General features: G+C 41.3%; 1 protein-coding gene across 3 annotated transcripts in view; it reads right to left on the minus strand.

The window, feature by feature from the left end:
- Positions 1-24,318, minus strand: part of LOC109878954 (glutamate receptor 1-like) — a 177,483-nt gene extending 153,165 nt beyond the window's left edge. For 2 of the 3 annotated variants that reach the window (XM_031789727.1, XM_031789728.1), the window contains exons 1-2: positions 23,975-24,318; positions 23,581-23,715 (exon numbers count right to left, since the gene is read on the minus strand). In XM_031789727.1, coding sequence (XP_031645587.1) covers positions 23,581-23,715; positions 23,975-24,056 — 217 coding nt within the window. In that variant the 5' untranslated portion in view covers positions 24,057-24,318. The remainder of the gene's footprint in view (positions 1-23,580; positions 23,716-23,974) is intronic. The other variant, XM_031789729.1, reaches the window with a different exon arrangement.
- Between the last annotated feature and the right edge of the window lie 2,806 nt (positions 24,319-27,124).

Genomic DNA, 27,124 nt, shown 5'->3' on the forward strand with positions numbered 1-27,124 from the left:
AGTAACACTAGTAACAACAGTAACAACAGTAACACTAGTAACAACAGTAACACTAGTAACAACAGTAACACTAGTAACAACAGTAACAACAGTAACACTAGTAACAACAGTAACAACAGTAACACTAGTAACAACAGTAACACTAGTAGCAACAGTAACACTAGTAACAACAGTAACACTAGTAACAACAGTAACACTAGTAACAACAGTAACACTAGTAACAACAGTAACAACAGTAACACTAGTAACAACAGTAACAACAGTAACACTAGTAACAACAGTAACACTAGTAGCAACAGTAACACTAGTAACAACAGTAACACTAGTAACAACAGTATCATTAGTAACAACAGTAACACTAGTAACAACAGTAACAACAGTAACACTAGTAACAACAGTAACACTAGTAGCAACAGTAACACTAGTAACAACAGTAACAACAGTAACAACAGTAACAACAGTAACACTAGTAACAACAGTAACACTAGTAACAACAGTAACACTAGTAACAACAGTAACACTAGTAACAACAGTAACAACAGTAACACTAGTAACACCAGTAACACTAGTAGCAACAGTAACAACAGTAACAACAGTAACACTAGTAACAACAGTAACAACAGTAATACTAGTAACAGCAGTAACACTAGTAACAACAGTAACAACAGTAACAGCAGTAACAGTAGTAACAACAGTAACACTAGTAACAACAGTAACAACAGTAACACTAGTAACAACAGTAACACTAGTAACAACAGTAACAGCAGTAACACTAGTAACAACAGTAACAACAGTAACACTAGTAACAACAGTAACACTAGTAACAACAGTAACAGCAGTAACACTAGTAACAGTAACAACAGTAACACTAGTAACAACAGTAACAACAGTAACACTAGTAACAACAGTAACAACAGTGACACTAGTAACAACAGTAACAACAGTAACAGCAGTAACAACAGTAACAACAGTAACACTAGTAACAACAGTAACAACAGTAACACTTGTAACAACAGTAACAACAGTAACACTAGTAACATCAGTAACACTAGTAACAACAGTAACAACAGTAACACTAGTAACAACAGTAACAACAGTAACAGCAGTAGCAACAGTAACAACAGTAACACTAGTAACAACAGTAACAACAGTAACACTAGTAACATCAGTAACACTAGTAACAACAGTAACAACAGTAACACTAGTAACAACAGTAACAACAGTAACAGCAGTAGCAACAGTAACAACAGTAACACTAGTAACAACAGTAACAACAGTAAAACTAGTAACAACAGTAACAACAGTAACAGCAGTAACAACAGTAACAGCAGTAACAACAGTAACAGCAGTAACACTAGTAACAACAGTAACACTAGTAGCAACAGTAACAACAGTAACACTCGTAACAACACTAACAAAAGTAACACTCGTAACATCAGTAACAACAGTAATACTAGTAACAGCAGTAACACTAGTAACAACAGTAACAACAGTAACAGCAGCAACACTAGTAACAACAGTAACACTAGTAACAACAGTAACAACAGTAACACTAGTAACAACAGTAACACTAGTAACAACAGTAACAGCAGTAACACTAGTAACACCAGTAACACTAGTAGCAACAGTAACAACAGTAACAACAGTAACACTAGTAACAACAGTAACAACAGTAATACTAGTAACAGCAGTAACACTAGTAACAACAGTAACAACAGTAACAGCAGTAACACTAGTAACAACAGTAACAACAGTAACAACAGTAACACTAGTAACAACAGTAACAACAGTAACACTAGTAACAACAGTAACACTAGTAACAACAGTAACAGCAGTAACACTAGTAACAACAGTAACAACAGTAACACTAGTAACAACAGTAACACTAGTAACAACAGTAACAGCAGTAACACTAGTAACAGTAACAACAGTAACACTAGTAACAACAGTAACAACAGTAACACTAGTAACAACAGTAACAACAGTGACACTAGTAACAACAGTAACAACAGTAACACTAGTAACAACAGTAACAACAGTAACACTAGTAACAACAGTAACAACAGTAACACTAGTAACAACAGTAACACTAGTAACAACAGTAACAGCAGTAACACTAGTAACAGTAACAACAGTAACACTAGTAACAACAGTAACAACAGTGACACTAGTAACAACAGTAACAACAGTAACACTAGTAACAACAGTAACAACAGTAACACTAGTAACAACAGTAACAACAGTAACACTAGTAACATCGGTAACACTAGTAACAACAGTAACAACAGTAACACTAGTAACAACAGTAACAACAGTAACAGCAGTAGCAACAGTAACAACAGTAACACTAGTAACAACAGTAACAACAGTAACACTAGTAACATCAGTAACACTAGTAACAACAGTAACAACAGTAACACTAGTAACAACAGTAACAACAGTAACAGCAGTAGCAACAGTAACAACAGTAACACTAGTAACAACAGTAACAACAGTAACACTAGTAACAACAGTAACAACAGTAACAGCAGTAACAACAGTAACAGCAGTAACAACAGTAACAGCAGTAACAACAGTAACACTAGTAACAACAGTAACAACAGTAACACTAGTAACAACAGTAACAGCAGTAACAACAGTAACAGCAGTAACAACAGTAACAGCAGTAACACTAGTAACAACAGTAACACTAGTAGCAACAGTAACAACAGTAACACTCGTAACAACACTAACAAAAGTAACACTCGTAACATCAGTAACAACAGTAATACTAGTAACAGCAGTAACACTAGTAACAACAGTAACAACAGTAACAGCAGCAACACTAGTAACAACAGTAACACTAGTAACAACAGTAACAACAGTAACACTAGTAACAACAGTAACACTAGTAACAACAGTAACAGCAGTAACACTAGTAACAACAGTAACAGCAGTAGCAACAGTAACAACAGTAACACTAGTAACAACAGTAACAACAGTAACACTAGTAACAACAGTAACAACAGTAACAGCAGTAACAACAGTAACAGCAGTAACAACAGTAACAGCAGTAACACTAGTAACAACAGTAACACTAGTAGCAACAGTAACATCAGTAACACTCGTAACAACACTAACAAAAGTAACACTCGTAACATCAGTAACAACAGTAACAGCAGTGGTGCTCGGTATGAGCGACCCAGAGCTCTTAGCTAAGTGATCCATGTTCTCATCGTAACACAAACACAAAAACACACACAGGCGTATACACACACACACACACACGCGTATTCACACACACACAGGCGTATACACACACACACACACACACACAGGGACTCAGACAATCACTGTCCATGTATTGCATGCTTGGCTAGCTGGTGAAACAACACAGGGAGACGTAGCATATATACAGTTACAGGCTTCAACAGAGGGGCAGGGTGAGAGAATGAGTTACAAAAAAATGGGATATGACTCACAGTGTGTGCGTGTGTGTGTTAGACAAAAGTCTTTGAGGTAAAGACAATATTTAACCCCTGACCTTGGTAAAAGAGATACAATGAGTTTGAATTAACACCCGTTTTGAATTGACAGCACAGTCTGATTCACACAAGACACATGGTTATATCTGTTATATAGGGCCCTACAAAAATCTGTTATCATATTTGCCTGATTCAATTTGTACCCAAATTCTATTTTCTCTTTTTCTTTTTATAGAAAAACAAAGAAATTGGATATTCTAAGTCCACAACAATGCTTAAACCTCATTAGGAGACCACTTTATGAGGTCTGGGAAATATCAAAAAAATGTAGCCTTTGGGGAGCAGTTACCTTTTAATTCAAGTGCACACCAGCCATTGTCCTTTGTTTGGTTAGCAAAGCTTCTGTAGAGCTCATGTGATTGCAGAGTTTGCAAAACAAAGGGTCACTGGATCTTCTACTTTGTATCTACTCAGCGGTGTCGGGAGAAACTGGAAACATAGAGTTTTCAGGGATACAGTATCTTTTCCCTTGAAAAGCGGATGTGGGAACCTGGATCAGGTGTTTATTTTATGCCTGCTACGTTAGGAAGGCATACAGTGGTTGCTCAACTAAAGGTTTGTGATTATGCTGCGGGACGCAGAGGTAATTAGTGGTTTTGTACAGTACCCTGCGTCACTACTTCATTCCTCCAGACCAGCGCAAGGGGGAGTTAGAGCTCTGATTATGCTTTTGGGTCCCAAGGCGTTACTGTGTCTCTAAAAATACACATATTGTTTTGTTACTACTTGTCAGTATTTCTTACTAAAACTGTTGTTACACTAAGGTTTTTATTCTAAGGGAAACTTAGACTACAATTAGGGTGTGGAAATGTTTATTTCGCTATTGTTGTACTGTAGCCTACTCCTGACCGATCACGTTGTACAGCGTCAGAGTGGCACAGTGGTCTAAGACACTGCATCACAGTGCAAACTGTGGGCTAAGACACTGCATCACAGTGCAAACTGTGGGCTAAGACACTGCATCACAGTGCAAACTGTGGGCTAAGACACTGCATCACAGTGCAAACGGTGGGCTAAGACACTGCATCACAGTGCAAACTGTGGGCTAAGACTGCATCACACTGCAAACTGTGGACTAAGACACTGCATCACAGTGCAAACTGTGGGCTAAGACACTGCATCACAGTGCAAACTGTGGGCTAAGACACTGCATCACAGTGCAAACTGTGGGCTAAGACTGCATCACACTGCAAACTGTGGACTAAGACACTGCATCACAGTGCAAACTGTGGGCTAAGACACTGCATCACAGTGCAAACTGTGGGCTAAGACACTGCATCACAGTGCAAACTGTGGGCTAAGACACTGCATCACAGTGCAAACTGTGGGCTAAGACACTGCACACAGTGCAAACTGCGTTGCTACAGATGCTGGTTCAATACCTGTGCTGGGTGCGACCGGGAGACCCATGAGGTGATGTTAGGCTATTGGTTTCTCTCCCTCTAAAAATAGAAATAAATCATTCTAAATAACAAACTGCCTTTATTTACAAAATAGTAACAATGTCTCACCCCATGTTCAACAATGGACTTTTCCCTGGCTCACTTTACGTTATTTGAAAATGAAATAATCTCTAAAATATTGTTAATAAAAAAAAAAGCTATTATTATTATTATTATTAATTCAATTAGAATTATATAAAAGCCCCTTATAGATCAGATTTGCCCTAAAGAAAAATGTCCCTTAGATATTCATTTAGAATCCTCCAATCCTCCTATGCTCTTAGTACTGTAGCCTACTCCCAACCGTCACATTGTAGAGGGACATATTTTCCGTTCCATTCTAACGGAAACACTGAGGGTTTCGTTTTGAATTTTTCTTGGAATAGAAACACTATAATATTCATCAAATTAATTAAGCTACATTTCTTAAAATCAATCCCATATACTATGTTCTTACAAAATAGGTTTTCAATTCTCTGGTAATGCCAATATTGAAGACTATCAAATGCTTCTCAAAGATGCACTCTGCTGGTCAAACTAGCACTAACTAGCATTAATGGTAAAAATGGCTGACCATTAAATAACATGCCATAGAATTCTGCAGAAGCCCGTAAGGTGTGCTCTAATACATTCAATACATTTAGTTGATTTCCTACTACTTCCTAAGTTAAACACATTTTTACTATTGTTGAATTCTGTTATAATGTCTGGATTCCATGATTACTTCCGCAACAAGGATTTTATAGGGTCCTAGTTATAGTAACTTAGTGCTCGATTCTATCCGTACCGCAGGTTTTCTGACTGAGCCTGCATATCAAACCAAGGCACACCCTTGGTAAACAATAGTAAACTAACAGTGAAATTATTACTTATGGGACCATCCAAAATGTGCAGAGAGAGAGAAAAAAGAAAATGAATAGAAAAGTAATAACACTTAATAATATATGTTACAGTATAATAAATACACAATGAGTAACAATAACTTGGCTATATACACAGGGTACCAGTACTGAGTCAATGGCAGGGGTACGAGGTAATAACTTGGCTATATACACAGGGTACCAGTACTGAGTCAATGGCAGGGGTACGAGGTAATAACTTGGCTATATACACAGGGTACCCGTACTGAGTCAATGACAGGGGTACGAGGTAATAACTTGGCTATATACACAGGGTACCAGTACTGAGTCAATGGCAGGGGTATAAGGTAATAACTTGGCTATATACACGGGTACCAGTAGCGAGTCGATATACAGGGGTACGAGGTAATAACTTGGCTATATACACGGGGTACCAGTAGCGTGTCGATGTACAGGGTTACGAGTTAATAACTTGGCTATATACACAGGGTACCAGTACCGAGTCGATGTGCAGGGGTACGAGGTAATAACTTGGCTATTTACAGGAAGTACCAGCCCTTTCCTGTTTCAGCATGACAATAACCCCAAGTACAAAGCGAGGTCCATACAGAAATGATTTGTCAAGATCGGTGTGGATGAACTTGACTGGCCTGCACAGAGCCCTGACCTCAACCCCATCGAACACCTTTGGGGTGAATTGGAACGCAGACTGTGAGCCAGGCCTAATCGCCCAACATCAGTGATCCGTGGCACTATACGATAGTTGGGCGGTATGCGAATTGGAGTGGTCCAGGGTGTCTGGGATGATAGTGTTGATGTGAGCCATGACCAGACTTTCAAAGCATTTCATGGCTACATATATGAGTGCTACAGGGCGATAGTCATTTAGGCAGGTTACCTTGGCATTCTTGGGCACAGGGACTATGGTGGTCTGCTTTACAGACGGGGTCAGGGAGAGGTTGAAAATGTCAGTGAAGACACTTGCCAGCAGATAAGTGCATGCTCTGAGTACTCGTCCTGGTAATCCATCTGGCCCTGCAGCCTTGTGAATGGTGACATGTTCCAAGGTCTTACGTCGGCTACATGTGTAGCGTTTACTCTGAGTGTGGTCTCCGGGAATGTCAATTGCGATCTTCTGCTCTACAGATTGAATCGTGCCATTAAACTCCAGTCTTAGCCCCTCTCACCTCAATCCCACAGCCCAGCTGAGACACACCATTCTGGGGCACGGTGCCTTAGCCCCTCTCACCTCAATCCCATATCCCAGCTGAGACATACCATTCTAGGGCATGGTTCTACCCCAGTGGGGTGGTTGTGGTGGTGGTGGAGGTGGTGTGTAGGGAACACAAACCAAAACCTGTCTCACTCTCTACTTTTCCAATTCCCCATTGTGAAACTCCCTTCAATGAATCCTGAGAAGAGTATTTCTAAACACAAAAGCTCCCACACTTCTATTTCTTCCACATGGTTATTAATACATATTTATGCCTCTAACTCCATGGAGTGATGGCTTTGGATGAGCTGCAATGAATAATACATTAAATGCATCTGATGAAGCGCTGTCTCCAGTAATTGTGCGAGTGTGTGTGTGTGTGTGTGTGTGTGTGTGTGTGTGTGTCTGTGTGTGTGAATCCACTAAGCAGTGATCATGCAATTAGATGGAGGAGGACTAAGCAGCGTGTAAACTGTGATGGAGGAGAATCTGCAGCGGTTTCTCTGTTCTCAATCTTAAACTCCACACACACACACACTCTCTCCCTTTTTCTCTACACTTCTACTCTCAGAGCTACCCAGAGGGATGATACACATCACCACCACACTGCAGAAGAAGAGGAGAGGAGTGTCTCTCTAGGCCGAGGCATCAGACTGCAGAAGAGGAGGAGAGGAGTGTCTCTCTAGGCCGAGGCATCAGACTGCAGAAGAAGAGGAGAGGAGTGTCTCTCTAGGCCGAGGCATCAGACTGCAGAAGAGGAGCTGAGGAGTGTCTCTCTAGGCCGAGGCATCAGACTGCAGAAGAAGAGGAGAGGAGTCTCTCTCTAGGCCGAGGCATCAGACTGCAGAAGAAGAGGAGAGGAGTCTCTCTCTAGGCCGAGGCATCAGACTGCAGAAGAAGAGGAGAGGAGTACTCTCTTTACATCGCCTCTCTTTGTATTATAATCTAACCAGTGTAGTGGTCCTTTGATATGGTAAATAAGGGTCCAGCACCCGGGATAACTCACCGGAATCCAACACCATCTCTATCCAACAAGCTCTTACTTCAGAATCAGACATACAAACACTTGTACATCAAAGCAACATTTCAAAGGTTAAATTTGGCCATTCAATCCGAATGGTTAAGAGTTAAGGTTTGGGCTAGGGTAAAAAAACAAACACGTGACCCTCTCTCCGCGTGCCAATTAATTAGTACACAAACGGAAGAGTGTCCTCCCCTCCTTTCATCGAGTATACTATGTATCATACCGCAGAAGAGTTTAGCAATCTACCACACCCCCTTTGAATCAGCTTTTGTTTTGTCAGAGGAGAAAAACATACATGTTCACTCTCCTCGCCGACTCTCCTCAATTAAAGCTGCAATATGGAACTTTTTGGGCGACCCGAGCAAATTCACATAGAAGTATAGGTTATGGATCTATTATTCTCATTGACAGCAAGTCTAAGAAGTGTTAGATATATTCAATGTGCTCTATTTCTATGCTTCCCGTTCTTATGTTATCTTTTTGCATCTTTTACTTTTGGTTTTGTACACCAGCTTCAAAGCGCTGAAAATAAACTATTGATGGTTATGGGAAAGATAGTTCACAGCGGTTTAAATTCTTTAAACAATGACTGCTTGTTTAGTCACACAAACTGAACTTAGGCAAACTTATGAGAATTTTAGCAACCAGGAAATGATTTCTGCATTATGCACCTTTAACTTTGACCTTTTTCAAAGGCAGGCGAGAGAGGACGGAGTACACAGGAGGTGAGCAAATCTAATTTACTAAAGGGCTTAATGATAATAGTGCTCCCCGTTGCCCCTAGTGGCCGGTTTTGGCGTTCTCTCCTTACGTCTTGCTAAACTGGACAGAAGTATAATTTCACAGTGGATCTTGAGTAATTAATCTGGTCTGTTATCCCAGTTATCTCCCAGCAACCCAACATTCCATCACATACAGTTCAGTACTATAGTAATAATTCCTGTTCTCAAACCGCCCCCAGCCGTTTCACAATGTTCTTGTAGACCTGAATTGGAGAGGTTTGAGAACCCATTCCCTAGACCAGACTATAGTACTGTAGTAGTAATTAGACCAGACTATAGTACTGTAGTAGTAATTAGACCAGACTATAGTACTGTAGTAGTAATTAGACCAGACTATAGTACTGTAGTAGTAATCAGACCAGGCTATAGTACTGTAGTAGTAATTCCTGTTGGTCCTCCAGACCAGGCTATAGTACTGTAGTAGTAATTCCTGTTGGTCCTCTAGACCAGACTATAGTAATGTAGTAGTAATTAGACCAGACTATAGTAGTGTAGTAGTAATTAGACCAGACTATAGTACTGTAGTAGTAATTAGACCAGACTATAGTACTGTAGTAGTAATTAGACCAGACTATAGTACTGTAGTAGTAATTAGACCAGACTATAGTACTGTAGTAGTAATCAGACCAGGCTATAGTACTGTAGTAGTAATTCCTGTTGGTCCTCCAGACCAGGCTATAGTACTGTAGTAGTAATTCCTGTTGGTCCTCTAGACCAGACTATAGTAATGTAGTAGTAATTAGACCAGACTATAGTAGTGTAGTAGTAATTAGACCAGACTATAGTACTGTAGTAGTAATTAGACCAGACTATAGTACTGTAGTAGTAATTAGACCAGGCTATAGTACTGTAGTAGTAATTCCTGGTGGTCCTCTAGACCAGGCTATAGTACTGTAGTAGTAATTAGACCAGACTATAGTAGTGTAGTAGTAATTAGACCAGACTATAGTAATGTAGTAGTAATTAGACCAGACTATAGTACTGTAGTAGTAATTAGACCAGACTATAGTAGTGTAGTAGTAATTAGACCAGACTATAGTACTGTAGTATTAATTAGACCAGACTATAGTACTGTAGTAGTAATTAGACCAGGCTATAGTACTGTAGTAGTAATTCCTGTTGGTCCTCCAGACCAGGCTATAGTACTGTAGTAGTCATTTATGTTGGTCCTCTAGACCAGACTATAGTACTGTAGTAGTAATTAGACCAGACTATAGTACTGTAGTAGTAATTAGACCAGACTATAGTACTGTAGTAGTAATTAGACCAGACTATAGTACTGTAGTAGTAATTAGACCAGACTATAGTACTGTAGTAGTAATTAGACCAGACTATAGTACTGTAGTAGTAATTAGACCAGACTATAGTACTGTAGTATTAATTAGACCAGACTATAGTACTGTAGTAGTAATTAGACCAGGCTATAGTACTGTAGTAGTAATTCCTGTTGGTCCTCCAGACCAGGCTATAGTACTGTAGTAGTCATTTATGTTGGTCCTCTAGACCAGACTATAGTACTGTAGTAGTAATTAGACCAGACTATAGTACTGTAGTAGTAATTAGACCAGACTATAGTACTGTAGTAGTAATTAGACCAGACTATAGTACTGTAGTAGTAATTAGACCAGACTATAGTACTGTAGTAGTAATTAGACCAGACTATAGTACTGTAGTAGTAATTAGACCAGACTATAGTACTGTAGTAGTAATTAGACCAGACTATAGTACTGTAGTAGTAATTAGACCAGACTATAGTACTGTAGTAGTAATTAGACCAGACTATAGTACTGTAGTAGTAATTCCTGTTGGTCCTCTAGACCAGACTATAGTACTGTAGTATTAATTAGACCAGCAGATTTGGAGAATAAGCTATTTTCTATCCTCTTATTGATGTGGATGTCTTTGTGTGGCCTCAGTCCACTGATCAGACCTGGCTTAGGGCTCTCATACACACACACACACACACACACACACACACACACACACACACACACACACACACACACACTTCCATTAAAGGCCCTCAGAAGAGAAATACTGCAGCAGAAGATTATAGTGACAACATTAATCTGCTTAGCTATGGATCCAATTAGGGTTCATAGATGTTGTGATGCTAGAACTGGTTGGTTTGGTCATTCAGAGAAATAACATTACTAGAATAGATCACTGTAGTAATCATATTTCTTTTTGTGTCTTTTTGTGGTCACTAAGAAGGATACCCGGAAAACATACAGAGGCTTATTTTTTATTTTTTTAAATGTACGAAGGAATTGTTATTTTATTCACATAGTTTAATTGTGAATGTTGGTTTTGTTGTACATAGCTAACAATTCTTATTACAAATATTTCATCTGAATATAAAATGGAATTTTGTTTGTTTAAATAGGCAGCCCTCCCTATGGATATGATATCTCGTCGCCAGGTAACCAACGTTAAAGCAACACCTGACCAACATATTCATTCAGCACCACACTGGAGTTATAACTTCAAGCCTGCAGGAGATTTGACACGAAATCAGGTATTTATGCCTCCGCTCCGTCCCTATTCTAAAGCCAGTCAGTAGCAGATGATGGTGATGTCAATGCTAACCAAGGGGAAGACTGACTAATACTCTCAGATTGGCTCAAGGTATCCATTCCACTGCAGTTATATTTAAACATGGAAACATGTAGAGAGACAGTCAAGCTAGATCTTCCTATGAACACGTAGGCTACACACACAAACACATACGTAAGCATGGAAACATACACCCACAAATAACACACAGATGAACAAACGTACACATACAGGGAGTGCACACACACACACACACACACACACACACACACACACACACACACACAGGGCGTGCACACACACACACACACACAGGGCGTGCACACACACACACACAGGGCGTGCACACACACACACACACACACACACACAGGGTGTGCACACACACACAAACACACACACAGGACGTGCACACACACACACACACACACACAGGGCGTGCACACACACACACACACACTGTCGATGACTCAACAGGAGAAAGACATTATCGTTCCCTCAACGTCAACCATTTTCCTTCTACACCATCTACCCTGTTCTGTCTGTTCTCTCACCTTTACCAGTCTGCCCAACCCCCAACCGTTGCATCCCCTACTGCCCTACTATGTTTAAACTGAACAGTTGTTGGGGAGGGGGAATGCGGGGGGTGAAGCGTGAGGTTAGGGGGAGGCAGGGGGAGGGCTGGAGGAAGTGGGTGGTCATATAGTCTACGCCCCAAATGGCATCCTATTCCCTATATCGGCCCTATGAGTGCTGGTCAAAAGTAGTGCACAAAATAGGGCATAGGGTGTCATTTGGAGTGCAAGGCATGCAGGCCTCAGCCGTGCTGATGAGTACCTCCCTCATCCGGAGGAGCTCCATTCAGCCACAGACACAAGGATCCATTCAGCCTCCAACTGCCTCTAACCGTCATAGCACACATCTTCCCAGGCTTATTCACACACATACATACAGTGGGGAGAACAAGTATTTGATACACTGCCGATTTTGCAGGTTTTCCTACTTACAAAGCATGTAGAGGTCTGTAATTTTTATCATAGGTACACTTCGGAGACGGAATCTAAAACAAAAATCCAGAAATTCACATTGTATGATTTTTAAGTAATTAATCTGCATTTTATTGCATGACGTAAGTATTTGATCACCTACCAACCAGTAAGAATTCCGGCTCTTACAGACCTGTTAGTTTTTCTTTAAGAAGCCATCCTGTTCTCCACTCATTACCTGTATTAACTGCACGTGTTTGAACTCGTTCCCTGTATAAAAGACACCTGTCCACACACTCAATCAAACAGACTCCAACCTCTCCACAATGGCCCAGACCAGGGATCTGTGTAAGGACATCAGGGTTAAAATTGTAGATCTGCACAAGGCTGGGATGGGCTACAGGACAATAGGCAAGCAGCTTGGTGAGAAGGCAACAACTGTTGGCACAATTGTTATAAAATGGAAGAGGTTCAAGATGATGGTCAATCACCCTCGGTCTGGGGCTCCATGCAAGTTCTCACCTCGTGGGGCATCAATGATCATGAGGAAGGTGAGGAATCAGCCCAGAACTACACAGCAGGACCTGGTCAATGACCTGAAGAGAGCTGGGACCACAGTCGCAAAGAAAACCATTAGTATCACACTACGCCGTCATGGATTAAAATCCTGCAGCGCACGCAAGGTCCCCCTGTTCAAGCCAGCGCATGTCCAGGCCAGTCTGAAGTTTGCCAATGACCATCTGAATGATCCAGTGGAGGAATGGGAGAAGGTCATGTGGTCTGATGAGACAAAAATAGAGCTTTTTGGTCTAAACTCCACTCGCCGTGTTTGGAGGAAGAAGAAGGATGAGTACAACCCCAAGAACACCATCCCAACCGTGAAGCATGGAGGTGGAAACATTCTTTGGGGATACTTTTCTGCAAAGGGGACAGGACGACTGCATCATATTGAGGGGAGGATGGATGGGGCCATGTATCCCGAGATCTTGGCCAACAACCTCCTTCCCTCAGTAAGAGCATTGAAGATGGGTCGTGGCTGGGTCTTCCAGCATGACAACGACCCGAAACACACAGCCAGGGCAACTAAGGAGTGGCTCCATAAGAAGCATCTCAAGGTCCTGGAGTGGCCCAGCCAGTCTCCAGACCTGAACCCAATAGAACATCTTTGGAGGGAGCTGAAAGTCCGTATTGCCCAGCGACAGCCCCGAAACCTCAAGGACCTGGAGAAGGTCTGTATAGAGGAGTGGGCCAAAATCCCTGCTGCAGTGTGTGCAAACCTGGTCAAGAACTACAGGAAATGTATGATCGCTGTAATTGCAAACAAAGGTTTCTGTACCAAATATTAAGGTCTGCTTTTCTGATGTATCAAATACTTATGTCATGCAATAAAATGCAAATTAATTTCTTAAAATCATACAATGTGATTTTCTGGATTTTTGTTTTAGATTCCGTCTCTCACAGTTGAAGTGTACCTATGATAGAAATGACAGACCTCTACATGCTTTGTAAGTAGGAAAACCTGCAAAATCGGCAGTGTATATCAGTTTGTCTCTGTGAATGGTTTGTCCTCTGACAAATCAACTGTAAATTTCGGTGTTCCTCAAGGTTCCGTTTTAGGACCACTATTGTTTTCACTATATATTTTACCTCTTGGGGATGTTATTCGAAAACATAATGTTAACTTTCACTGCTATGCGGATGACACACAGCTGTACATTTCAATGAAACATGGTGAAGCCCCAAAATTGCCCTTGCTAGAAGCATGTGTTTCAGACATAAGGAAGTGGATGGCTGCAAACGTTCTACTTTTAAACTCAGACAAAACAGAGATGCTTGTTCTAGGTCCCAAGAAACAAAGAGATCTTCTGTTGAATCTGACAATTAATCTTAATGGTTGTACAGTCGTCTCAAATAAAACTGTAAAGGACCTCGGCGTTACTCTGGACCCTGATCTCTCTTTTGAAGAACATATCAAGACCACTTCATGGACAGCTTTTTTCCATCTACGTAACATTGCAAAAATCAGAAACGTTCTGTCCAAAAATGATGCAGAAAAATTAATCCATGCTTTTGTCACTTCTAGGTTAGACTACTGCAATGCTCTACTTTCCGGCTACCCAGATAAAGCACTAAATAAACTTCAGTTGGTGCTAAATACGGCTGCTAGAATCCTGACTAGAACCAAAATATTTGATCATATTACTCCAGTGCTAGCCTCTCTACACTGGCTTCCTGTCAAAGCAAGGGCTGATTTCAAGGTTTTACTGCTAACCTACAAAGCATTACATGGGCTTGCTCCTACCTATCTCTCTGATTTGGTACCTACACGTACGCTACGGTCACAAGACGCAAGCCTCCTAATTGTCCCTAGAATTTATAAGCAAACAGCTGGAGGCAGGGCTTTCTCCTATAGAGCTCAATTTTAGAGACGCAAACTCGGTCTCAACCTTTAAGTCTTTACTGAAGACTCATCTCTTCACTGGGTCATATGATTGAGTGTAGTCTGGCCCCGGAGTGGGAAGGTGAACGGAAAGGCTCTGGAGCGACGAACCGCCCTTGCTGTCTCTGCCTGGCCGGTTCCCCTCTTTCCACTGGGATTCTCTGCCTCTAACCCTATTACAGGGGCTGAGTCACTGGCTTACTGGGGCTCTCTCATGCCGTCCCTGGAAGGGGTGCGTCACCTGAGTGGGTTGATTCACTGATGTGGTCATCCTGTCTGGGTTGACACCCCCCATGGCAGAGATCTTTGTGGGCTATACTCAGCCTTGTCTCAGGATGGTAAGTTGGTGGTTGAAGATATCCCTCTAGTGGTGTGGGGGCTGTGCTTTGGCAAAGTGGGTGGGGTTATATCCTTCCTGTTTGGCCCTGTCCGGGGGTGTCCTCGGATGGGGCCACAGTGTCTCCTGACCCCTCCTGTCTCAGCCTCCAGTATTTATGCTGCAGTAGTTTATGTGTCGGGGGACTAGGGTCAGTTTGTTATATCTGGAGTACTTCTCCTGTCCTATTCGGTGTCCTGTGTGAATCTAAGTGTGCGTTCTCTAATTCTCTCCTTCTCTCTTTCTTTCTCTCTCTCGGAGGACCTGAGCCCTAGGACCACCTAGGACTACCTGACATGATGACTCCTTGCTGTCCCCAGTCCACCTGGCCGTGCTGCTGCTCCAGTTTCAACTGTTCTGCCTTATTATTATTCGACCATGCTGATCATTTATGAACATTTGAACATCTTGGCCATGTTCTGTTAAAATCTCCATCCGGCACAGCCAGAAGAGGACCTGAAACCCCACATATGCTCTCTCTAATTCTCTCTTTCTTTCTCTCTCTCAGAGGACCTGAGCCCTAGGACCATGCCCCAGGACTACCTGACATGATGACTCCTTGCTGTCCCCAGTCCATCTGACCGTGCTGCTGCTCCAGTTTCAACTGTTCTGCCTTATTATTATACGACCATGCTGGTCATTTATGAACATTTGAACATCTTGGCCATGTTCTGTTATAATCTCCACCCGGCACAGCCAGAAGAGGACTGGCCACCCCACATAGCCTGGTTCCTCTCTAGGTTTCTTCCTAGGTTTTGGCCTTTCTAGGGAGTTTTTCCTAGCCACCGTGCTTCTACACCTGCATTGCTTGCTGTTTGGGGTTTTAGGCTGGGTTTCTGTACAGCACGATATCAGCTGAAGTACGAAGGGCTATATAAATAAATTTTATTTGATTTGATTTGATGTACGAAGGGCTATATAAAAATAAAACATTTGAATTTGAATTTGTATCAAATACTTGTTCTCCCCACTGTACATACATACAGATGCACAAATGCACGCACAGACACAAGCATTCAAGCAGACGCACACACAGACAGTCAGATGCACAAATGCACACATGCGCACACACACCCGGACACACACACACACGGATGAACATTAATTCATACACACACTAAGCAGATCATCATGAAGTCCAGATTCCAAAATGTAATGTAATGTTAACCTTTTCCACATCCTCTTGAAGCACATTCTGAAGCAAAGAGAGAAATGGTGTCCCTGTCTCTTCTGTCATACGTACATCACGTCTGTTTGTGCCTGTTATTTACATGTTAGTCATTTAGCAGACACTCTACTTACAGGAGCAATTAGGGTTAAGTGCTCAAGGGTGCGTCAACAGATGTTTCACCAAGCCAGCTCAGCTCGGGGATTGGAACCACCGACCTTTCCGTTACTGGCGCAACGCTCTAACCGATAGGCTACCTGATGCGTGTCACATGCAAGCCTGGCTGTCTCAGCTGACAGGATCTGTCCCTTCATGTTAGGGACGGAGAGGAGCAGGATGACTGTTCACTCACCACAATCTGGCAATGTGTTGTCATCACAGCGGCTGCCAATACCCAGCTCAGCTCAAGGGTTGTTCAGCACAAGAAATGGTTTAGAAATAGTGGCCTTGTCTCAGACCTGCAGTTGTGTTTTTTTAGGGCGTAGATCAGATAGATAGTGGCTTCTATCAATGGAATTGTCTGCATCATATCCAATCCCCCACATATATTTTGGTAAATATATTTTTAAAATATATTTTCCTTCTTTATTTTCCCCTAGCCCCATCATCCCTCCCCTAATTGGAGTAAATTAATGGACAACAACACCTAGGCTTCTACTTCCAGCTTATACTGTACATTGCCACATACTGCATTTTTGAACTGTGCTGTGATGTTTCACAAAAGTCCTGAACCTTTTATGTTTGTCAATGAAACATAAAATGTTTTGCTAAGAGTATTATTACAATATTGATCGATTGACCTTTTCACCCAGCAGTGCTATCTGCAGAGTTCCAGGTAAATGTTGTACTTCTGCCGCCATTCCTGAACCTGCAACCAAAAACAAGCTACATATGGGCAGAACCAAAACAAGTGATCTAATGATTTTGTCTCTTTGCAGCAAAATCTACAGAGCTGGGATGGTTGTATCCCCCATATACAGTGCCTTTTAAAAGTATTCAGACCCCTCGACTTTATCCACATTTTGTTACGTTACAGCCTTATTCTAAAATTCCTCATCAATCTACACACAACACCCTGAAATATCACATTTACATAAGTATTCAGACCTTTTAATCAGTACTTTGTTGAAGCATCTTTGGCAGTGATTACAGCATCAAGACTTCTTGGGTATGACGCTACAAGCTTGTATTTGTATTTGGGGAGTTTCTCCCATTCTTCTCTGTAGATCCTCTCAAGCTCTGTCAGGTTGGATGGGAAGAGTTGCTACACAGCTGTTTTCAGGTCTCTCCAGAGATGTTTGATCGGGTTCAAGTCTTGCTGTGTCACTCAAGGACATTCGGAGACTTGTCCCGAAGCCACTCCTGTGTTGTCTTGGCTGTGTACTTCGGGTCATTGTCCTGTTGGAAGGCAAGGTGAACCTTCGCCCCGAGTCTGAGGTCCTGAGCGCTCTGGAGCAGGTTTTCATCAAGGATCTCTCTGTATTTTTCGCAATTCATCTTTGCCTCTATCTTGACTAGTCTCCCAGTCCCTGCCGCTGAAAAACATTCCCACAGCATAATGCTGCCACCACCATGCTTCACCATAGGGATGGGCCAGGTTTCCTCCAGATGTGAGATTTGGCATTCAGGCCAAAGAGTTCAATCTTGGATTCAACAGACCAGAGAATCTTGTTTCTCATGGTCTGAGAGTCTTTAGGTGCCTTCTGGCAACCTCCAAGCGGGCTGTCATGTGCCTTTTACAGAGGAGTGGCTTCCGTCTGGCCACTCTACCATAAAGGCCTGCCTGACTAGTGGAGTGCTGCAGAGATGGTTGTCCTTTTGGAAGGTTCTCCCATCTCCACAGAGGAACTCTAGAGTTCTGTCAGTGACCATCAGGTTCTTTGTCACCTCCCTGACCAAGGCCCTTCTCCCCCAAGCCCGGCCGAGTCTGGTGATTCCAAACATCTTCCATTTAAGAATGATGGAGGCCACTGTGTTTTTGGGGACCTTCAATACTGCAGAATCTTTTTGGTACCCTTCCACAGATCTGTGCCTCGACACAATCCTGTCTCTGAGCTTTACGGAAAATTCCTTTGACCTCATGGCTTGGTTTTTGCTCTGACATACACTGTCAACTGTGGGACCTTATATAGACAGGTGTGTGCCTTTCCAAATCATGTCCAATTAATTTAATTTATGACAGGTGGACTCCAATCAAGGACTCCAATCAAGAAACATCTCAATGATGATAACTGGAAAAAGGATGCACCTGAGCAAAGGTTCTGAATACTTACGTGAATAAGATATTTCTGTTTTTTGCTAAAAATGCTAAAAACCTGTTTTCTCTTTGTCATTATGGGGTATTGTGTGTAGATTGCTGAATAATTTTTATTTTATTTAATACTTTTTAAAATAAGGCTGTAACATAAGAAACTGAAAAAGTCAAGGGGTCTGAATACTTTTCGAAGGCACTGTACATAACATTCTATTGGTTGCAAGAATTTTATATAATAATTGAAACTGAAAAACTAAGGTTTGAATCCGACATCGTTTTGTGTATCAGTTCATAATCCATGTGCCATGGAATCGGTACATCGAAAATCTCTTCCCAACTATTTTGCCACCTGTATGGCACAGCTGTCAATGTTTGGTCCTTAATAAATGAAACTGGTTCACTTTTTTATTCATCACAATTTTTTTTACCAATTGTGGTCTTTAATGCGGGGCTGACAGACAAGTTCCTTACCTTCTCCCCTTTCCACTTGCCTCCACCATTTTTGCTGTAATGCTGAAATGAGTTGGCTATATTTTGAATAGAGCAGATATTTCCATGTGTGCGCTGGGAGTCGGGAAGCAAGTTCAGGGAGTGAATCATTTAATAAATGAAAACATAACGCAAACCAAGAAACACGAACAATGCACAGACATGAAACTGAGACAGAAACAATAATGCCTGGGGAAGGAACCAAAGGAAGTGACATATATAGGGCAGGTAATCAAGGAAGTGATGGAGTCCAGGTGAGTCGAATGACGCACAGGTGTGCGTAACGATGGTGACAGGTGTGCGTAATAATCAGCAGCCTGGTGACCTAGAGTCCGGAGAGAGAGCACACGTGACACATATATTTCCTTTAGCTGCATTTGTTACATAACCACCAGTCCTACTTATGATATCATTTACAAAGATTATACCATTTTTTAACATTTTATATTTTTACATGAATATATTTGGGTTGAACCATAATATTTGCTGTAATATTTGTTCTGTCTTTTCTGGTGGATTAAACTGAAATAGTAACCAACTTTCTTTGGCTTGTTTTAAAAATAGCGATATTTTGGAGATTTTCAAATAACCAAAATGAGAGGCTGTAATCTGAATAAAGATAAAAAGTTATTCTTGAGAGCCCGTTTGGATTTAAGCATAGTTTTTGTATGACTGGAGCCTTTAGTGAGAGGTCTAATGCTTTAATATTGAATAATTTCTGCCCTCTGAATTCATATTCATTATAAAACTAGGCCCATTTCATTTTAACTGGCTTGCCATTCCAAATCAAATTGAATATATTTAGCTCATATATTTTTTTTTAAACAAGCCGTTAGTTGTAGGCAGGACCTTAAGATAATAGGATATGACTAAAGAGTTAAATCAGGGTGATTTTTACACAAATAGACAGGTATTTAATTTTCCATGGTAGCAAGATCTTATCTATTTTTGCTAACTTAAATGTATTGTAGTGAGATAAATTGCATGCTTTCCTGATGAGTCGTAGTGGGAGGATCACACAACATGTCATCGTGTGACTCTAAGTTTACTTTGATATTATGGTTATGATATGAATGTTTGCACATAAAAGCGTTTCCACCGACATTTCTCGCATAATTCATTTTAACGACACAAAAAGATCCCACCTTGTCTAGCGTATTTTGCTTTGTCGACATTTGGAAAGTTTTCATCAGGCCTGTCATTAAATTTTTTATCCAACGTGGAACTTTACTTGCATAAAACGGTTGAATGGAAACCTGGTTTGTGACACAGATCTGATAGGTCGAAATGTGACATACAAAACAAACCTTGGGGCATAAATGACAGGGAGCATCAATATTTCACATTTCTGGCTCTAGTTTGAATAGGAATTCCTCAAGAAAGTTCATTTTGTGTTAGCCTAGGGAAAATATACTCCCCCTAATCTCCAGCTGCGTCAGCTAAGATGTAGGCTACATTAAAGGTTAGTGAGCCGTTATGACAGGTGAAAATCCTACATAACATTGTTGTGTAATTACAATGACTGTTCTGGTAAACATGCTGATTCTTCCCCCTCATGCCGGGCGTGTTTAACTATTCTTGTGGGGACCAGAAGTGGGATGGGAGACCAGATGCTGCTGGAAGTGGTGTTGGAGGGCCAGTAGGAGGCACCGTTTCCTCTGCTCTAAAAAAATATCCCAATGACCCAGGGCAGGGATTGGGGACATTGCCCTGTGTAGTGTGCTCCTCTCCCCTGTAACTATTCCCCAGGTCGTTGCTGTAAATGGGAATGTGTTCTCAGTCAACATTATATATCATGAGTTACAGTCCTATTGCATTAGATATCATGAGTTACAGTCCTATTGCATTAGATATCATGTGTTACAGTCCTATTGCATTATATATCATGAGTTACAGTCCTATTGCATTAGATATCATGTGTTACAGTCCTATTGCATTAGATATCATGAGTTACAGCCCTATTGCATTAGATATCATGTGTTACAGTCCTATTGCATTATATATCATGAGTTACAGTCCTATTGCATTATATATCATGAGTTACAGTCCTATTGCATTAGATATAATGTGTTACAGTCCTATTGCATTAGATATCATGTGTTACAGTCCTATTGCATTATATATCATGAGTTACAGTCCTATTGCATTAGATATAATGTGTTACAGTCCTATTGCATTAGATATCATGTGTTACAGTCCTATTGCATTATATATCATGAGTTACAGTCCTATTGCATTAGATATAATGTGTTACAGTCCTATTGCATTAAATATCATATGTTACAGTCCAATTGCATTAGATATCATGTGTTACAGTCCTATTACATTAGATATAATGTGTTACAGTCCTATTGCATTAGATATCATGTGTTACAGTCCTATTGCATTAGATATCATGTGTTACAGTCCTATTGCATTAGATATCATGAGTTACAGTCCTATTGCATTAGATATCATGTGTTACAGTCCTATTGCATTAGATATAATGTGTTACAGTCCTATTGCATTAGATATCATGAGTTACAGTCCTATTGCATTAGATATCATGAGTTACAGTCCTATTGCATTAGATATCATCTCAACCACGGTTTCCATTTTTTCTGATTTCCTTTTCATTCAGTTTTTTTCAAAACGGAACTGCGTCTCTTCAGAGCCGAGGCAGAGATCAGAGGAAAAGCATGGCTAGTATGTGAAACAGAATAAAAACTGCCTTTAAATTCAAGTCTTGTCTCAGAGTAGGAAAAAAAACACAGAAACAACACGGTTATCAATGTCTGAAGACTCTGCCAGTGAAATTGAATATCGCACTTCAAGCAGTCCTGAGGAGACTAGTGTGGAAAGAGAGAGTTGTCAGGGAGGAGAATCTATTGTGTATGTTTCATCTGGAGCCAGCACACAGCTGCATAGGCCTGATGCACAGTGTCCAACATGGAGCACCTGGGACATGGTCTACCTTTAGATGTACCAACTTAAATAAAGAAAACCTCAAGGGCACCTTGGTGTTTAAAATCCCAAAAGTGAAGGTTGGAAAACACAAAAATACACATAAATAACTCCAGAAATTAAGTTATTTTTCATTTTATAGTGTTTTTTTCTTGATTTTCAGCAGACGGGGGAATGATTGGGCTACCATATCACTTTGGTCTTTAAAACATGTTACAAAGCTGCTTCAGTGTCTGTATCTGTTAAGGGAAGGTGATTGTGACAGTGCTGCTAAAACGATTAAACATCATCAGAGCAGACAGGCTGTGCAATGACGATTCAGTGGTTGATGTACTTACAGGAGAGTAACTTAGCTGCTTGGACCGGTGACCACCATTGATCCACAGTGCTTTACAATAAACTATAAATCCTCTTTCCTACATGCCTGAGTGTCACCTTACACGCTCGCCCCCATGTAAGTGAGCTCATCCATAAAGATAATGATGTCTAAAGGTGAACAAATTGAATGTCTACTATGTAATATTTCTCCTACAGTGTTACAGTAATTAGAACCCTATTTTAGAAGTGTTCCTGAAACGCACAGAGCCTACCTTATGAAGTTGAGTGAGTCACGCCGCTTGGAGCCATTTGAGTGGTATGGTGTTGTAGGCTAGGCTACTGTAATGAGAAAGCTAACCTGAGTAGCTGGTGCCAGCTGAAGCTAAACGAATAGAAATCCATCTGTAATTAGGAACAGGGCTTTGTGGGAACAGGTTTATCCTGAATGTCGGTGGGAAAGGGAAGTTGCTCGATCAGCGCTGTCACAGATCATATTTCAATGTTGGCTTGTGTAAGTAGGCTAAATGGGGGAAGGGTGTCAAAACAAAATAAATATTTTAAATATAAAGTATATAACCACTTTGTTCCATCTGGTTATATTGTCTGTAGCCTACATGATACTACTGATATGGGTAGATTTGTCAGAAAAAATGTGTTCATTGCACTGAGGTCTCTCTCTTGCTCACACGCACACACATTGCCGCTTAAAAGGGTCACACACACGCACACACATTGCCTCTTAAAAGGGTCACACACACGCACACACAGTGCCTCTTAAAAGGGTCACACACGCCCACACACACAGCTTCTTAGAAGAGTGTCTCACACACACACAGCCTCTTACAAGATAAGAGTCACAAACGCACACACACAGCCTCTTACGAGAATCCCACACGCGCGCACACCCAGCCTCTTATGAAAGAGAGCGATGCAGATGGATGCAAAAAATCACACATTCTCGGACCATCTTTACAGTGACAGAATAACCAGATGTAATTGTATATATCATAACTACATCTATCAATGTCAGACACCTCTACGTAGCACAGACTAATCATTTCTGGACAAGCGTTGGCCAGTGGTTTCGTTGAGCGGGAGGACAACAGATTGATCGTATGAATAAATAACCCATGAGGTAAACTAAGAAATAACTGGGAGGGATGGGTTGAATGGGGAGAACAGAGACCCCGGGAAAAAAGACTTACAGGCATATGTCATGGAGAAGCTGTTGCCTATCTTGACCATATCCACCTGCGGCACCAGTTTGGGGATATCCTGGTGGTGCGAGAGCGCGAACCGAAACACGTCATATTCGTGAGATTCGGTTGGGAATAGTCCCCCTGTGAAAGATACATAATTCAACGGTTATTTATAAAAACGTCTATCGGCAAATAAAACGCAAACACAGACAGATAAATATTTTATCAGCAAAATATGTTGAATACAACTTTATAGCCTCAGAAAAGGCATATTCACGAACTTGCCATTGTCCATACAAATAGGCCTATGCCAAGAAACCAAATGTGTACACTAAACAAATACATACAAAAATACAATAATTCTACCAGGCTTCATTTTACGCGTGTGTTTTGCACCTACCTATATTGATGTTACTTGGAAAACTTGAACCCAAGCACATCCCCAGAAAACTGGTGTACAGGAGGGTGAAGCTTCGCTGCATATTTCCTTTTGCATTGGCGAAGAAAAAAGAGGCAAAATCGAAGCATAGGTCTTTCCTTGGTGAGTTAGTGTATACCTCCTCTTTCCCACTCCTTTCCTACCAGTTACAGATGCTCTTACAACAACATAGATCCAATGTCGAGAGGGAACGTGCAACTGCAGTCACTATCTTCTCTCTCCTCCCGCTTTTTCTCTCGCGCGCTGCTGACGCCCGCGTGTCTTCGGCTACAATGACATGGAACCGTGACTTCAGCTCGAGCCCCTACCTACGGAATGCACCCACCATCCTCTCAGGAGACGCGCACGAGGAGGGTCTCGTGGCCTCTCTGTTTTTATTTTGTTTTATACACTTGGAATTAGATTCAAACAGTCATAACTGCTATGGTTCCTCGGTTCATCTAGTGTTTAAATAGTGTATAACGTTTTCTTACATCTGAATTTGGCATCATTCTACATTCTAATATACTCAAATGCATCTATGGGGGGAATGTTAAGCAGTGGTCTAAGGCACTGCATCTCAGTGCTAGAGGCGTCACTACAGACCCTGGTTCGATTCCAGGCACACAATTGGCCCAACATCGTCCGGGTTAGGGTTTGTAATTAAGAATGTGTTGTTAATTGACTTGCTTAGGTTAAATAAAAAATAAATAAATAACCTATGCGTAATTGCACTGTTTATGCATTGGCACATACATCTAAAAGCCCATTTATGCTTGAACCGAAAATGTGGTTGTAGGTGCCAAATGGATGGTGTGACATACTTGTGGAGCCTCTGTAGGCATGCAGAGGCCAAATTGAGCTCTGTTCTGCATCGCTGTGCACCTCTCAAATGTTGTAACATTGTGGAGGATTCCATACAGCTCTGCATTGACATGATTGGTTGAATGATGGATGGCGGGAGGTCCTGTATAAACACAAGCTCACTTCCTTCTAAGCGAATCATGTTCTGTACTATGTATGATGTCATGTTTCATGTGGAGACCAGCAAGAGTAGCTGATGCTTTTGCAGCGGCTAATGGGGATCCTAATAAATACCAAAACTTCCTTCACAACAGCTCTGCGTTGCTCCATGAAACACAAAAAAAGGTTTGCTCTCTCTTCTGTGGAGGCCACATCCCAGTTAATGCTATATGGACAACACAGATGTCGGATTGATCGTGCAGTGCCTTCAACATACCAACAGCAAAATGGTACGCAGCATAATCTGGATATGTATGAAACAAAACTTCAACATTTACCATTTCTGTCAAGCCGTCTATACATACAATTTGATGCATACATTCAATAAGTCCAACGTATGCACCACACAGATCGCACTGCAACTGCCTCTGCAACACAATGCTGCAAGACAAATGCAGCGTTCCATTGGAAAGGAATGGACTTCTGATGTAACAAAACCCAACGACGCTATCGGTGTGATCCAGGCGATATATGCCTCGTTTTCTATCCTGCTGGTTTGTATACAAATGGCCTACCTTCGTTTTATTGCATGGCTTGTGGGTGAGATCTTCTAATGGCCAAAACATTCATGATTGTAACCACTTTAAGGTTCAGCATGGATAATTACTATGGGGGAACACTAGCACACACACAAGTATGACTGTTTGGTACCTGATAAGGGGTTTGTAATCTGTAAGGTTACCGAAGCAGCTTTTACAGTCAAGTCCTTCCAATTACTTCCTATTGGACACTGGTTGCATCCCAAATGGCACTCTATTCCCTGCATTGTGCACTACTTTTCACCAGGGGCCATGGTCAACTGTAGTGCACTGTAGTGCACATGTAGGACTAGGGTGTCATTTCAGACGCACCCTATATGTATGTACACTCTCCTATGCCTCCGGATCAGTGCTTCATCTCTATGGAACAACTGCAAGGTTAAACAGCAGCCCTGGTTTCCATGTAGGGATTGATTGCACTCGACATTATGGATGTGATGCCCCTGTGCTTGTTTATCAAATGAAGCACTAAATCCTTCCTTTGACACAATTAGGATTAGGGATAAGCTCGTTTATCAGACCCAGCCAAAGCACTTTCTCCTCAGCTAATGGTAAAATTGCTTTCTCCCAGTTATTGTCTCCAGAAACCCAAGTAGGGTATTAACATATTTTCTCAGACAATAACATTTGGAAAGATTAGGAGGCTTTAAGCTAAAGTAATTTCTTCTTGTTTCCAATTTAACAGAAATGTTACTGATAAAACCATGGCAAAGTACTTCCAGTCAGAGACACTTCAGTCACAGACAATGGAGGAGTGGAGAGGAATACATGGTGATGGGTGTTGAGACAGTTTTTATTTAAATGTTTTATTGTCTTACGAAGTACAATATCAGCTACAAACTTTCAAGACAGAAACATACTGTTTTCTTCTCCTCCAAGGGAGTTTTTCCTAGCCACTGTGTTTCTGCCTCTGCTTTGCTTGGACATTGGGATTTTAGGCTGTTATTATTGGTTAGGCTGTCTTGTACACATTCACAGCTAAAAGCTGAATTGCAGTATACAGACAAAAAAAGAAGCTAAACAAACTGGAGAGAACAGTTAGCTAGCTGAAGAAATGGAGAGCATTCAGGTCTCTAGGTTTCAGAGAGTTCCTGCTCCTGGTGAAGACATCTATTTGGTTGGCCATCCATGTCGGACGGTAGGGACAGGAGTGATGATGGTGAGGGTGGTCACAACTGCTGACAACTGCTGATGTAAAAAGGGCTTCATCATTTCTTTTTAATTGATTGATCACATTAGCCAAAAGTTTTTGAAAAAAGATACCAGTGCGTGATCAAAGTACAGGGGGCTCCCTCAAACCCTCACCATGGGACAGGCCTGCTACACACCGACATAGCACCATATATGACCTGATACCTTCCTCTCCAGAGGAATGTTCATGATGCATGTGTCTTTAGCATATCTAATCCACTGTAGTGCAAATCTCACCACATAGCAAACAGGAAATGGTAGGGGGAGTATCAATGTAACATTAACCTGCATTATTGTGAGCTGTATAGAACAGCGTGTGTTCTCTCTGTGTTCTGACTTCTGTGTTCCATGTTCTCTTGTGTTCTTTCAAAGTGAAATT

This window comes from Oncorhynchus kisutch, linkage group LG15 (assembly GCF_002021735.2).
Source record: "Oncorhynchus kisutch isolate 150728-3 linkage group LG15, Okis_V2, whole genome shotgun sequence".
NCBI classification, from domain to species: Eukaryota; Metazoa; Chordata; class Actinopteri; order Salmoniformes; family Salmonidae; genus Oncorhynchus; species Oncorhynchus kisutch.